General features: G+C 39.9%; 1 protein-coding gene across 1 annotated transcript; it reads left to right on the forward strand.

Moving 5' to 3' along the window:
• Positions 1–14,971: 14,971 nt before the first annotated feature.
• Positions 14,972–15,973, forward strand: bhlhe23 (basic helix-loop-helix family, member e23). Its single transcript, XM_036534294.1, has one exon. It carries the CDS (start codon positions 15,270–15,272, stop codon positions 15,951–15,953), a length of 684 nt encoding a protein of 227 aa, XP_036390187.1. The 5' UTR covers positions 14,972–15,269; the 3' UTR covers positions 15,954–15,973.
• The last annotated feature ends 738 nt before the right edge of the window (positions 15,974–16,711 follow it).

Raw genomic sequence — 16,711 nt, forward strand, 5'->3', positions numbered from 1 at the left:
CGCCCAATCCCCCCACTCTGCTCCGCCCTGCAAGCAAAGCAAGGCCTGCGCAGATGTCTGTCCTTGCAGCCCCACCGTTGGTCTGTCATCGGTGCTGCATGATTAATTAAAAATGCGCACACAAATTTATTTGTCACATGGTAAAAGAAAAACAACAAGCGCCGGGCGTCTGGCGTGACCGGGGTCCTATAATCACGCGGGAGAGCGCCGGCTCACTGTGGCTCCTCGAGCGTAACCCGCTCCCCTCTCCCTCCACAACAACGGCAGCGCCAGACCCTGTCACAGGGGAGGAAAAGGCTGAGGTGAGCAATATTCCCCTGTGAATACACAGATCAGCAGGAAAAGCCCAGTGGCAGTGCCGAGCGCTCAGACGTGCGGCGCTCTCAGCTCCCAGGCAGCACCCCCCCCCCCCCCACACCCACCCCCCCACCCTTCCCGCCAGCACGCAGAGCGGCTTTCCACATTTCCCCCCATGTGGACGCAGGGGGCTCCATGCCAGTGGTTTTCAATAGTGTGTGCGTGTGTGCGTGTGTGTGTGTGTGTGTGTGTGTGTGTGTGTGTCCGTTTGTGGACGCACATGTGCATGAATTTCTGCAGTAGAGCAGACATTGAAATTACCACACGGTTGCATGATAATCACTCCTTTCTATCTGATTGACCCCATCAAAAAAAAACTTCAGTGAAGGAAATTCTCGGAGTAGAGTTTTTTTTTTTTTTTTTTACATGACCAGATGTGCATTTGTTTTAGTGTTTTACATGGTTTAAAGGGGACTGCTGAGACCGTCCACTCTGGCTGTGGATCAGCGCTCTCTCTGTTATTTTGGCCTTCCCCTTTAAGACAAATTCAGCAGAGCGCAAGATAACTGGGGGGACAGAGATGCACAGACCGGGTGTTTTAGATTGGTGTCACCCACAAAGAGCAGGGCGCCACAAGGCTCAAACAAGCGGGGAAAGGGGTCGAAGGTCACAGCGGTGGAGAGGGGCTGTTATCACACAATTATTTCAGTAAGCTAGAAGAGATTACGCTGCACTGTACAGAGAGCAATGGTCCTCTTAGATGTCTGTTCGAATGGATGAGAATCTGATGGCGCGGGGGCGAGTAGGCGGCTGCTGCAGTGCAGCCTGGGATTGGTGCTGAGCAAGAATGGAATAAACCCACAGACATCACAGATGGTGCACAAGACAAAGAGAACACCGCTTTTTACTGTGTGGAGGAGAGCAGTTCTGCTGGCTTAGGAAAACGATTATGTCCACGTCCTAATTTATTTGGAAGGATGTTTTTTATCACACTCCCTGTGTTTTTACATGCAGCTATGATTCGATAATAATTCTACCAATTAATATAAAGCCCACACTAAACCAGTGCAGGGCGTACTCAACTGGGGATGTTATTTTGATACCTCCTAATGTGTCCTGCCTTTCTGTTTCATAAATAGGAGCGCTTGTGTAAATCACCCTACATGAAATCTTTCATAAAAATGACCATATCAACTTGTTTATTTCTGCCCAATAAATATATGTTGAATAAAGCAAGGCTTGCAGCCAATCATACTTAAACAAAAACAGTTTTGGGATGTCACGTATTGATATCTTTGATTTCACTCTCTTTATCTGAAATAGGAGAACGTGCAGCTAAGATTGCTCATTTAAAATGGACCTTCATGCCTTTAGAGAAACACATTGTAATTTGCAAAAATATACTGTCGCTTTCTGCAGAGCTGGTAATAATAAAATTGTACTTATTTTGTTCATTGTGAAAAATACAAATTGCAGACTATTAGTTTGTTCTATTGCTTTTAGCTTCTATTAGTTTCTTCTATTGATTTTCTTCTCTTAGGTCTGTTCCTTTTCAGGCTTTATTCAGATGTGTAGTTTTTATGTGAAGTCCACACTGACTTTAGTGCTGCCCAATAGCAAATTTATGTACAGTGTTGTGTAATGCTGCTGTCACTGATAACAGCGAGGAAATTGTGTTTGCCAGCGTTTATCAAGTGGGGATTGATTTTACATTAGTGCAGTGTGCTGGTGTGTGAAGTGTACATTCATGCAGAGTGTGTGTTAGTTTCAGTTCAGTGTGCATTGTTGCATGGTGTATTTGTTAGTTTAGGGTCTGTATGTGTTTGTGTATGTGGGATGTTTGTGTATGTCTGAGGCGTGCACATGGTTAAGTTTGTATTGGACTGCATGTTATTAGGTTATTGTTGATGTGTTGGCGTGGGTGTTAGTTTAGGATTATTGTGTGTTGTTGTGCAATGTGTATGTTAATTTAGGGCTATTGTGATGTGTTAATGTGTGATGTGCGTCACTTTAGGGTCATTGTGTGTGTTCATGCGTGACGCGTGCATTGGTTTCGGATATGTGTGTTAGTGTGTAAAGTGTATGTTAGTTCAATGTCAGTGTGTGTTGAATTTGGGAGAATGTGGTGTAGGATGCTGCATTGCTCTTTGCATGGCCATTCTCTCTACCTCTCTCTCTCTCTCTCTCTCTCTCTCTCTCTCTCTCTCTCTCTCTCTCTCTCTCTCTCTCTCTCTCTCTCTCTCTCTCTCTTTCTCTCCCTGTCTCTTTCCTTCACTCCTTCCCCCTCTCTCTGTCAAGGCCCTGCACTGTTTTAAACAGATGGAGATTTTCTCAGTGGAGTGATTTAGACGCAGACAAACTCATCTCAATTAATCGTAGCTTCTGTTCCCTCACCCCGGCACCAACTCTGTTCCCCTCCACGGTGGGGCCGGCCCCCCCCACCATGCTCCACAACACGGCATCTTTACACAACCAGCTCCCGATCAGGAGCTGGAGAAACCATGGCTGCGTGAGCTGTGCTCATTCTGAGGCTCCTGAGTCAGCTCGGCCTGCTCGGCCTCACAGGGGATGCAGAATGCGCGATTCCCTAATATCTGGTAATCTGTTACACTACAGTTAAAATACACATTGCACTGTTCCTATATCACTATGGGGAAAGCCAGTGAAATTTATATAATAATAACTAAAATGACATACATGCACCAAGCACACACACAGACACATACAGAGGATCTGGATACAGTGTTAACATTGTTTGGCTTTGTAAGAAATAAGAGGGAGTCCTGAATTGAGTAAAGTGTTTGTTAGCCAGCATGATTAGGCTCCTCAGTGTTTCTGCTCCACACGTGAACTGTGCACTGGCACAGACCTGCATGCGGAGCCCCGCTACCAGCCCTGTCATTGATGCCAATTCAGCCCCATTCATATCAATGAATATGCAATTAAACCCCAACTCCCCTTCAAAAGCTCCTGTTGCAAGGCTTCAGGCACCGGACCCCTTGCAGTTTTCTGTCCGACAGGAGGGTAGATGTCACGTATGGCTCTGTCTCTCTCTCTCTCACTGTGCTAGTTCCACCTTCCCTTAACTGTATTTCAGCTGCACCCTGACATCATTAGATTGTTTTTTAAGATTTGTTGGTGCATGAGTGTGTATGTATGTGTGGGTATGTACGTTTGTGTGTGTGTGTGTGTGTGTGTGTGTGTGTGTGTGTGTGTGTGTGTGTGTGTGTGTGTGTTTGAGCACTGATCACTTCTTTTCAGTATCCTTTATGGTTCATTTGACAACACAGCTTCAGCAGGCACAGAATTTCTCTAAAATAAATCACAATGCTGGGCCACATTGGGAATTTTCTCTTTTTGGCCACATAGCTGCAAATGTGTAGCCAAAAAGAGTCTTTTTGCAGGGTGTGCTGACGCTGGAGAGAGAGGGTCAGGAGAGGTATGAAACACAGGACAGAAAAGAGTCACAGTAAAAGATATGGGAGATGCTGTTTCTGTCATGGCCACTATGAGACTTCTGATGTTCTAAAAATGTTAAAATATAAATATTTTGGAAATATTGGGATATTCCCTACTTCCCACCATTTAATAAACTGAAAAATGATCCGTATTGCTGAAATGCGCAGTGTCATTGATAGCCTTGTGTGTGACCCTGGCAGCATGTTACAACCTGTGGAAGATGAGTGTTCAAGCTGCAAAGACCAAACATGATTTCTATTAAATGGACAGGACAATAAGTAAAAAATGACAATCATGTAGGTATCAAAATTAGTGGTAAGCTTATGGCACTTTCTAGAGATTGGTTCTCTATTATTATTTCTCTTATGACTGGTATTGCAGTTTTAAAAACAGAGAACTTTGCTTTGAAGGGGTAGAGATGTACCAAAGGTCGAAAATAATTCACTCTTGTCTCCTCACTGTCAGAAATATAAGGTGGAAATAGATCTTGACTACGTATAGTCTACGTGACCACAGCCTGACCAATGAGAGGCCAATATATACAGTCATAACTACTTGGAGAGGGCCGTCTTTGGGGTCATTGTGAGACAGCAGAGGTGCAGACAAAAGCACTTTCTACCATATTATACCTATTAATAGCAGAAAAATATTTACAGAAGATTATAGGAATAACACACATTTCCCTTACTATATTCAAAATAAAAACCAAAATTCTTGAGACCAAACAGCTGCCCAGCCTCCCAGTTCACCACAGACTGTCACATCCTTTGGCAGACTGTGTAATCACTATGTATCCGGCAAGTCTTTTCAAAAATATGACTATATCTCAGTTGATTCAAATTTTATTTTTGTAAATGCTTTATATTTCTTCATGCATATTTGGATATTGTTAATGTTCACTGTTTCTTTTTTTTTTTCCTTTGCCTGGGTTCTGCATCAGTCCAAAAAGGAGTGCTATTAATAATTCTGACTTTTGTGTGTTTCATCAGTTTTGTTTGGAAGTGCTTTGGCAGCACAATTCTGCTTATTGTCATGCCTGTAAAGCTCATTTGGAATTTGAATTTTGAGTTTGACGTTGGAAGAGAGAGAAGGAGGGAGAGACGTGAAGGCAGAGTGAGGGGAAAAATAGACAGAGACGAAATAAAAAAAGGAGAGGACAAGATAGGAAGAGAGGGAGAGAATGAAGAGACGGAGAGGGAGATGAATTGAGCATGTGTCTATAAGCTGAGCCTGCCCGTGTCAGAATATTCTAAGTCGCACCTTCAAATAGCAGTTCTTTAAATGCAGGGGCAATTTGTAAATACATTGTCAGATTGATAAGTGTGCATATTTAATGCAAAGCATATATTTACCATTTAGCATTATAGATGACATGGTGCGCACACTTAACCGTGGTCCCCATTGTCAAGGATTGTGGTAGAGCAATGATTACGTGCTGCCCCCGAGTGGATAAATAGGTCTATTACAACCTGTGCACCAAATGCCAAGTTGCTTGTCACCTTTGGATAATGCCTGGTCCGTGGTTTCCATGGCAACAGGGAGCTGCAGACTAGGTCTTTGAGAAGGAGCCGACATATTGCACAGCGTGCCATTACATTAACAGATAGCTGTTTTGTTCTGCAGCCCACACTGTGTGTCTCTTTAAACCGTGGTAGTTTTTCGTCGATTTCTCTCTCAAGTGCGGGTAACCTCGGCTTGAGTCTATTTAACACTGACACGTGTTATAAATCATTAAAAGGAATGAACATATTTAATTGACCGTGGTCGGCTGCAAACAATGCTGAAATGCCTTCTGCAATCAAATTGATGTATCGTTGTCATTCAGTCTATTTCTGGGATGAACTGAACTTCCTGAACAGCATGTGTTCACTGTAGCTTGTTTCATAAAGGACACCCAACTGTCTTCCATCTCTATTGAGTTCCCAGGTTCCCAGGCATTGCAATAGCGTTCCCGAAAATAAGATGCTTGCCTTTTTGGAATCATGCACAAGTTCAGCCATCAGAGCCGGAACAAGGGCAGGCCCTGGTACTGGGACTAAGACTGGGATTGCGACTGGGCTGGACCGTATGGAACTGGACAGAACTGGATTGCGCAAGAGTGGACTGGACCCCATTATGCTGCAGTATGTCAGTTATGTCATGATCATGTCAATGAAGTGTCAATCAAGAGCTTCTGAACACCATAATTCACATACCACTCACACATCCACACTGCACAGCTGCAAGTCATGGCTACAGTTCATTCTCTGTGTGGTGTGTGTGGTTCTCTGTGATATTTGAAATGATGATTGTGTCAGTCTGTTCCTAATGTGTCTGTCTGTTTGATTGTCTTTACTTTATCTCCTCCTATGGAGAAAACAGCTGGTAAACACATTGTAGCCCTATGCAATTAAGGGCAAGCATTTAGAAATTAATCAATTAATAGTAATTATTGTAATCATTAGTAGTTGTATTATTATTTGCTGTTGATGATATATGTACTTCATATATGATCATTGTTTAGGTATTTTTGTGATATGCAGTAGTCTTCATATTGAGATTCATATTGAGAAAATACCATTTCTCATAGGAACTACAGTATTTTTTCAAATAGACTGAATTGTCACTTTTGAAAGAAATAAACATGCTTTGGAAAACATTTTCTTTCCAAGACTGCAGGAGCACTTTGACTATTTTTCAGCTATTAGCTGTGTAGTTCTCTATCTTAATCTGATGCCAGAGCATATGAACTGAGACCAGCAGCATGCACTTCAGAATTTACAGTGCAACACACAGTCATAAATGATCTCTTCCACTTGAAGCCACTAAAAGTCTCCTGAACAAGTCTACAATATTTTCAGATGTTCCACTCACCCCTGAAACACAGCAAGGTAAGAAGACAATCATCACATTTATGACACGCATTGATTACCAGATACGCAGAGGTGGGTCCACTGCCACTTTAGTATAAACATGCAAGTTCACTACAGAAAAGGTGCAGTGTTTCACACTTCCTGGCTCACTTTAGATTTTCTTTAACTTTTGCTTTTTCTTTTAGAATTGATATGCATTTGGGTTTTTTCCATTTAACGGGTACAGGACAGTAAAAGCTTGTTCTTCTCCGTTATGCTGTCTGTCTGCAGACCAGTTTAAGCGTCTGCTTTATAAATATGAAATAAGGGTGCAGGGATAAGCTGTCAAGAAATACATTTGCAGAGTGAATCTGTAATACTTCATAGATTCTGATTTCTTTCACGTTCCCTCACTCTTTCTTTCCCCTCCTATGTGGTTTCTTTTTCACTTTGAAGGTAATTTATTAGGATGAGGTAGCAAAGGTATAAAAGCAAAGGTTCCTGTAATAATGTGGATGATAACAATTACAGAACTGGGCACAGAAAAAAGTAATAGTAATATACAAAACAAAATTAAATGTAATATTAAAGAGCATAAAAATGGAAATACAAAGGGCAGGAAACATAGAAAATGCCTTTGATTCTACAATACAGAAAACATTCCTCTCTAGAGTAACACTGATGCTGTGTGATACATTAATTGTTTTTGTATGACAGTGCTACAATGATATAATGCTGATACAAATTTATGCAAATTGGTTACTAAACATAAAGTATTTCATACATATCAAACAGCAATTTACTAAATATTGTCACCAAAACGTCAAAATTTTCTTTTTTTGGTGAGTTAAAAGAGGGAAGCCATGAAGGCATGAAGGCATTGTCATTGGGTAGGATGACACAGAAAGCTACAGAAAGCCAGAAGACAAAAACAGTGTGGCGATGGGACAGAGTGATACGCAGATTGAGACTGACACTCCCACCACTCCAGTCAGCCATTGATGGAATGGAGTGAGGGAGTTCATGCAGCATGGTAGTTACAATAAGTTGCAGTACAGACTGTTTACCCTAAAGGAAAAACTCTGAGTGTTGGGGTATTTTGATGCACTGCCTGTGCTTCCTTTGAGGAAGATGAGCCATTAACACTGAAGTGAGACAGAGACCAGATGAGATGTGAGGATTTTGGCTGAGGAGCAGGAGAGCACCAGGATGGTCTTTGTGCTCCAAAGCAGAGAGCTTTAGAAGGTATTTGCTTCTTCTCTCAAATGCCCAGTGATGAACTAGAAAGTGTGTATTCTCCTGACCTTGATTAAAATCATACGGCTGAATTAATTCAGGAGGAACAGCAGGGGGGCTCATGTCTCGTCAGATACCAGGATCCTTTCATCTTCCGTCTTCTCAAGACATAAAAAAGGAAGATAGGAAAAAACAATGCAACCAAGAAGAAGGGGAAAAGATAAGCAACCCTTTTTTCAGACAGGTTTATCCTTTTAGCGTGACAGCCTGTGTTAGTTTAGAAATGATCATTCCAGTTATTCTCTCGATACTGACAAATGAGCATTCACCAACTTTTATTACATCTTTATTGGTCACTAATCCAGGTGTCCTTGGTCCATCTGGATTCATTACTCTCCAGAGAAAAGAAATTAGAATGGATTTTTAATGGTGGGATCATCTTATTTAGTACCATGGGCTTTGATATTGGTTCTGAAATGTAACAGGCGGGTCTTAGTCTTCCTACTGCTCACCTGAAATGTCGTTTGCTTGATAAATTCTTGAAGTTTCCTTGAATGCTGAAGGAATGTTAAGGAATACATTAATGTTGTGCATTCACACAAAACTAAATCAGAGACTATAATTGCTGTGCTGCTATGACAACCCTTCTGAGGGCTGAAAATAAATTATTATTCTGATCCAATGACCAGACAAAAAGGATTCTTTCCTTGACTCTCTGAGATCTTTGAGATACAGATTGCGTTGCTACCCAATTGGTCACTTGATATGGGGAAAAAAAAAAAAGCATCCACCAGCAGCCACAAAGCAGTGGTCTGTCCTCATTGCCTATCAACAGTCTTTTGACAGAGGGAAGAAGCCATTAAATTGTTGGGTTTTAATTAGGTCCAGAACTATTCAGAACTATTTATTATTAATGAGGGTGTGTGCTTAAGCATGCTAGACTGGTTAATAATAGAATGGACTTTTGTATCAGAGCTAAATGTGTTTTAAATAATTTCATAATTGATAACTATGTAATTAAATTTCTAATGCACACAGTCAATGTCACGGCTTTTGTGATGAAAATGTGCAGAGACTCGCTAAGCTAAAAGGGTCATTCCATGTAAAGTCTAAGCTATTTTGGCGTAAGCATCCCTGCTTTGCTTAGAAACTGGAAACTGGCTGCATTTCTGATGCTGGGATGGGCACTGAGGCGCATTGTCATGTACCTCATATCATTTTAACAGTATTTATTTTTTGCCATTTTGTGTCCTTCATTGCATGAGATACAGGTACAGTCTTGATGTCATACTGAAGCTCTTTGAATGCTACATTAGATAGTAGCTGTTGAGGTTTGTTGGCGTGTTTGTTTATTTGTTTTTCAATTTAAAAAAAAAAATCAACATTAATGTTTCAAAATACCATTTTGTCTGTTTTTGATAAAATGTTCTACACTCTTTTGTATGAGCTTCGCACATTTGTGCCATCATGCAGTGAACACAAAAGGATTGTTAATGCACTAGAAAATGTTTCATTTGATGACCTCTCGATCCTCATCACAGAGGACGTTCACTCTGTTCATCCAATAGACTCCAGAGGTCAGAAAATGAAAAGTTTTCTAGACTTTTTTTTTTGATCCATTGTGTGATGAATTAATGGTGGTATAATTATATGATTATCAGAAAATGATTTAGAAAATGATATGCTGACATGGTAGTTCAGCAGAATCAAATGTGCAAATCTACCAAAATGTTTGAGAGGGTCCAGACAACATATTTTGTACATCACTTCTTATTCTTCGAATTTATCTGAACCAGGGCCCCTGGGACTGAGCACATATGAGCATTTGTGTTTTAAACACCATGGTATAATAGTTTGATCTATCTTCTTTAAAAATTGGTTTCATACAGAGGTGATTAATCTATTGCTTGATTTCTGTGGGGATAATTAAGTTTGATTGTAGCACTGCACATGAATGTTGAACAAAGAGAAGTGAGTGAGGCTCTTTGGCACCAGTGTGACCTTTTCTTGGTGTGTATGGGCAGAGGAGAGCCTGCTATGAGCAAACTGGATTCCTTTCTGTTGCTACCTGTTTTTTTACCTTCAGTGTTTTTTTTCCTCACATTGTGGGAGTCACAACTGAAAAGTTCCCTCAAACAATTCCTAGTTAGAAGTAAAACAGGCTCAACTGCCCTCTGTCTCTCTCTTCCAATTTGAATATGGTCTACGGGCATGTCCTCAACAAAGGAAAGCAGCGCTAAAGTTAGAGCTCAGATGGAAAATCAATGACAACAACAAAAACAACGATCATGAAAATAATACAGGTCAGCTAGTTATACTACAAATCACAGAAACTGCTAATGTCTGTGGTATGAAGCCCACCTTCTCTCTCCTTCCTCACAAACAATAAGTTCTTTCCTTTTCTCCACTCTCTCCTTATCTCTTTTTCCCTTATGTTGTTAGATTCTTTGCATTTGATGTGGCATCTCCTGTAAACATGGAATTCTCTGACCTGACCCTGGGGCAAACCAATCTGGCCAAAACAATGTATGACTTTCTAACTTTATGTGACTGTTATAGAGCTGTGTGTTTTTCATGACATGCACTATTTTTTACTTTAAGTAGGGTGACCATACGTCCTCTTTTTCTCGTACATGTCCTCGTTTAGAGACGTATGTTTTATGTCCCAAAGCGAGGACATGTCCGGGAAAAAGAGGATGTATGGTCACCCTACTTTAAGACAAATAAGCAAAGTAATGTAAACAGCAACACTTCTTTAAATTCATGTTTCAAAGTCAAATCTCATTACATTTTACATTTAAGCAGACAAACTAAACACAGAGAGACACGCAATTTTTTGTTTGCTATTTTATTTTCAGATGTGTTTGGCAATGACAGAAGACGCATGAATCCATATACAGAAAGCATGCTTGCAGTGTTATTTAAGGTTTTTTGACGGCCGTTTGAATCATTTGGAACAACAATGCCACCTCCTGGACAATGTGAGAATTTTTACTTTCTTTAGCAATGATTTCTTGGAGCATTCAATGCCACTCAATTTACCCTTCTGATATGCTGTATGTATGCCCCAATGGCATAATGTCCCTCATCAAAAGTGAAAGGGGTTTCTTTTTTCCAGAAACCAAACGTTCCAGCCATGGTAGCATTCTTTAAATTAAAGGAATAAATAGTTTTTGACATTACGTCTGACAACTGAATTGTTGTTTTGTTCCATCTCAGGGTATTGATCTTAAGCTTCAAGTTCTGTGAGGCTTTCATTGGTTGAAGTGTACTTCGTTAGTATTAGAACAGTTTTACTAATAGAACGTTTCTTCAGTACTCTCTTCAGTGTTACCCCAGACCCCATCCTAATAATAATAATAATAATAATAATAATAATAACAACAACAATAACAATAATAATAATGTAGAGAAAAATTCTTACAGAACGTAATCAAAATCCAACTGCACTAAATCCAAGTAGTGCACAATTCTGGCCCTAATGTCTGACTCTAACATAGCTCCAATAGCTCCAATATTTTCCACAAATTGGTTGAATTTACCGTAAGGGTTGTGTAAAATTGTTATTGATCAGTTCAGTCTTTTTTTCACCTAATGAATGGAGTAGATACAAGGGTAACTTTATTGTTTATCAGTGAAATGAGCCAAAATCCATGAATGGACATCCATTATAAGAAATACAATACAATATATAGCCTTGGCCATTTAAGACAATACTAATACCGTTCATGGTCATAAATATTGTTTTAATAGTGGTAATCATAAGCTATCCTCATATTCGTCTTCAGAATTATCATCATCACTGAACCATTAGGCCTATACATAATTCAGTTATTCAAACTTACATTCCACTGTACAAATCACTTTTGATGTAATAGCATATTTAACCGAGTTCTATATATTGCGTCTATTTCCAGTTTATGTAGAAATATCTAAATTCAAGTCAAAACATCGACACAGAACACCTCTATACATCGCAGCAGTCCTATTTATTAGGTCACATTAGGAGACTGTGACATGGGATATTGTGTATAGCATTCTTTTAAGAGAACCGGCAGTAGAATATTAGTGTATACAACATAAGTAGCTCTCCTCTTCGTAAAGAATAAACACAAATTTATGTGTGGGGCAGAGATGTTATATTTCAGTTTAAAGCATTTAAAAGACCGTATATGTTTAATATGTACAAAAAGCAACGTGATTTCAAATTCAGTCGTGATATAAAGTGTTATACTGTTTAGATTCAACAAGATTCATAGGTAGGGGTTGATATGCTGATAAAACAGCCGACGGTGCAAGAGTGAATAGAATGAACCAGTCAGTCTGTTTACGACGCCCTAAAATATGACCTGTGTTTAACACTACCTTTGTACAGGAGAATTCGGCAGGTAAAGTCTAAAGAACCACCTATGGTGACCACTATGCGTCCATAACAATGATACCCTATAGTGAATTATCACAAGAAAATCTCCAGTTTGAGTGGTCTGTGTACTTTCCCGCTGTATTGCTCTGGTGAAACGACCTCATCTTGAAAACACGACCTGACTTGAACCATCTCTTCTCATATATTCAGGAAGATAATACAGAGGTAACAAATGAGAGAGGTGTGACTGGCCGTTTTGTTGGGATCGTGTGTTGCCAAAATGAATAATCTTCCATGTGTAGCGGAAAAGACAGTGGCTTCGATAAATGGTTTCATTTTTATAATGAAATACTATAGGATTTGAAGTCGCAGCCGTAAACTGGGGTCTAACCTACAGGTCTGAATGTGGTGGAATGTGGGGTGTAGCTGATTTGTCTGACTGTGGATTCAGTAGATGATTCAGTTAAAAGCGTAAAATATAAACAGTACGCAGGCTTAATTACACGTTCCATTCAATTTCCCATCCACTTTCATTGTGCACTACAAACAGCGGGCGACAAGTAATTGAAATGCTGCCGGAAGTGTTTGTTTACTGTATGTATGTGTAGATGTATGTATGCAGTATTAGTTTGGCTGTTGTTGGTGATAAACAATTAAATGAAATGTCATGAACAATATTTTTCATAGTTGGCAATACAGGTGATTTGGAGTGAATCTGATGCGATTTAATCGAAACTATTTTTGGCCTGAACCTCTCTTTCTTTGTACAAAATTAGTCGAAAATGATGAGAATAACCTGAGGAAATAACCGTGTTAAAGGGAATCCTCCAAAACAAATAGTCTATTGATTGATATTTTGGTATTCCTATTGTTTGGTTTTCTTAATTCTGCTTCTAACCTTGCACGAATTTGACGGAGGAGCAAGGTGTAGTGCTTCAAAATGACCACATGGTGTCAGTGCTGGTAGCGTTTAATCAGGGACGCAAATTTTGGCTTTCTGTACCTGAGAGTTTTAGTTCAACATAGAATCTATGGACCTGTGTTGAATTTAAACTCAGTCTGTGTGTATTAAAATTTTGTTGTGATTCTTTTTATCTACGTATGTTGAAGAGTAGGTGCCTAAAATTAAATTGACTATTTAAGATTCGATTCGACATAACTTTAAACGAGATACTTAGTATTTCAGGTTTCAAGAAAAATTAAACAGATAATTAGCATGATTATTTGCTGGCCATGTGTTAATACCACTGAACATTTTTAAAGGTTCCAATTAAAGTCAGTTTACTACAATCAGCACAATCCCCCACTGACGTCGTAATCACAAAAAAGCGTTATTGTTTTTATTTGAGAATTACAAGTCAATTATGAGGCTGTCATGAGCTCTCGAAGGCAGAGATATTTTAGACTAATTTAGCCTAATTATATTTTTCACCTGCTGTAATAAAGCATAGACGACCAAGGAAATACCGTGACATATGCACGTATGAGTATTGATTATGTATGGAATATTTCATTTTTTCTTGGGATTTTTTCCCCTTGTGATTTTTAATTATTGGCTAAGACACAAGAGCAATTGCAGTGCACTTGTGTTAATACTGCTAATGTGGCGAACATCGCCTTGGGCTTTCTAGCACTAAGCCCTCTTTCTGGTACATATCCAGGTAATGTGATTAACTCCCCACAGCACGTCTACTTCATGGTTCTGTTCTCTCAAAGACGCCTCTCCTGAAAAATTCATCAATACAGTGTACGGTGCTGTACCATGTGTCGCCGACTAGAGTACGTTTCGAATGCAAGTATATCCCTTCTAATAGTCGTAGGACTATATAGGCGACTTCTCCTCTTTATCATTGTAATAGTAAATATCGGGTGTGTGGTGTTTATAAAACTATTGGTATTATTTAATTGGTATTATAAAACAATGTGAAACATGTTTTAAACAGTGTTCCATTTTCGGACAACGGGTGGCGTTGTTATGGTGAAAGTGACAGGAAATGCTCCTTTGACAATGTTTTAAAGGAACTGCAGCGGAATGTTATTTGCCTGTAGTGTAAAATACTTTTATTTTCTTTTCCTGACGACTCCAGATGTATTTTTTATTCATGTGTACTGATTTGTTTTCATTTTTTAATAATACACACGTGTAAGTGGAAACCTGTATGGCACGTCAGATAATATTTAATTCTAAACAGGGCCGTAAAGGGAAAAAAGTGTAACGCTGTATAACACAACATTTAGGATTTATAGGCTACACAAGCACTAATGATCAAAGACTAAGGTAGAGGTAAATGTAAGGTATATGAATTAAAGGACTTCATGTTCAAAAATATACTGTGTTCATAAATAATGTGTTTTGGAGACGAAAAATCTCGAAACCTCCAAACCAGCTGCATTAACTTGTATACAATTTCTGTGTTTTGGTTAGTTATTGTGATCAGTAACGCTATCATTATAGTGAAATATTCTGTCTATACAAAATGTTGAGAGGCTACATCTAACACGTGCAGAATATGAGGGGGAAGGACAAAAGTGACGGAATAACTGGTTCTAGATGTAATCAATATAAGTCCAAGCAATAATATCGTCTACTGCTTAAAGTGATACTATTTCGGATGGTTTGTGTAGCAATTATCGTTATATTTGTTGAAATTATTACCATAGCGGCGTTTAATCCTATTAATTAAAACGCCTTCCTGATTGGACGGATAGTTAATCCCAGTGGGCTACACTTTCCTACTAACGCGCAAGTGGGACGGAGAACGAGTCACAATCTGCCCAGGGCGAGGGCAAGACGCACTGCGAGGAACCGTCAAGAAGACATTCATTAAGTTTCACAGAGTCGTCTTAGATACATTCAATATCATTGTACATAACATAAGCAAATAAGCATTAGACGAGTACATGCTTATAGAAACATTTACATATGCAAGCAAATAGAAAAGTATAGGAAAGGCAACTGTATTCAAATCAACTGTTCTGGAAAGCCACGCAGAGAAAGCAGACTCCCAGAAGGAAGCAATATAAAGCACATCGGAGAAGAGAGAGGATACGTTTTAATCTGATCGACTACCTTTTTTAAAAAAATGAACGTTGGGGAAGAGAATCTGCTGAAATCGATCAGCAACGACACTTTGCTGGATCTGACTCAGCGCTACGGGCAGTCAACGTTCGGCTACGGTGCTAGCCATGGTGCTGGAAGTCCTGGACGCTATCCCCTTACGCCGGCTGCTGATTTCCTCAGTGGACAGACAGCGAAGTCGACTGAGAGCGGCGGGGAGCAGACCAGCGACGACGACGACGCTTTCGACCCTCTAGATCCCAGGAAGAGAAGTTCGGGGTTCGACGACGACAAACATTCGGGATCCCTCGCCAAGAAGCCCAAAGAGCAGAGGTCGCTGCGCCTGAGCATCAACGCACGGGAGCGCAGACGAATGCACGACCTCAATGACGCCTTAGACGGCCTGAGGTCCGTGATCCCTTACGCTCACAGTCCCTCCGTGCGAAAACTATCCAAAATAGCGACTTTGCTGCTGGCGAAGAACTATATCCTCATGCAGGCGCAAGCTCTGGAGGAAATGCGAAGGCTGGTGGCTTATTTGAACCAGGGACAAACCATTACGTCGCCCATTCCGACGGCACTGGCTCCATTTGGACAAGCAGCTGTGTACCCTTTCTCGGGGACAGCTCTAGCCACCTGCGCCGAGAAATGCACTTCTTACTCCGGAACACCTTCGAGTCTCTTCAAACACTGCAACGACAAGCCTTGACTCAGCCTCGTTCTTCACCTTCGTCCTAAACATCCATACGATGGTCTCTCTACTTGTTTGATTTGCTCTGTTGGAAAATGACTTTAGTCGAATACGTAATCCTAAACTATGTTTAAATAACTGCTGCAATGTTTCGTCCAGATTTATCAAACGATAAAAATAAAACCTTTCTTTTTAAAGGATAGATTAGTTTTGGGAATGAGCATTCAAATCGCTTTTAACCTTAAAGCTGTACGTCTCTCTTTATCTCTATGTCCTTCTCTCTTTTAAATAATTCACAACAAAACTATGTAGAAAGCATTCCTGTTACGGTAGGCTGTAATGGGCTCCTTGGTCATGCTCATGTGTTCTGATTAAAACATATGACAGCGCCTTTTAATGTATATATTACACTTGGAGGACTTCAGTTTCAGTGGTTTCCATTTAGTAAACAACGTGTGAACTATGCAACATTCTGACATGATACAGAAAAGAATCTTCGAGGAATACTGTCACTAATGTCAAGCTACTGTACCACTGCTAGAGTTGTGTTCGTCGGTATTTCCGATTATGAATGACAACTTTCTTCTGACTAAGGTTCAAACTATGTGGGGGAAAAGTCTATATATAATGTAATATATATTTTTGAAAAGATGTATTGAGGATGTTGACTTTGTTATTGCACAATTCACTTGATTGTATCGTACTGTGGAAAACTACTTGATCAAATTATGGATATCAAGGTACCGGTTTCAAAAACTGAGAAAACATTTGGTTGT

This window comes from Megalops cyprinoides, chromosome 7 (genome assembly GCF_013368585.1).
Source record: "Megalops cyprinoides isolate fMegCyp1 chromosome 7, fMegCyp1.pri, whole genome shotgun sequence".
Taxonomy (NCBI): domain Eukaryota; kingdom Metazoa; phylum Chordata; class Actinopteri; order Elopiformes; family Megalopidae; genus Megalops; species Megalops cyprinoides.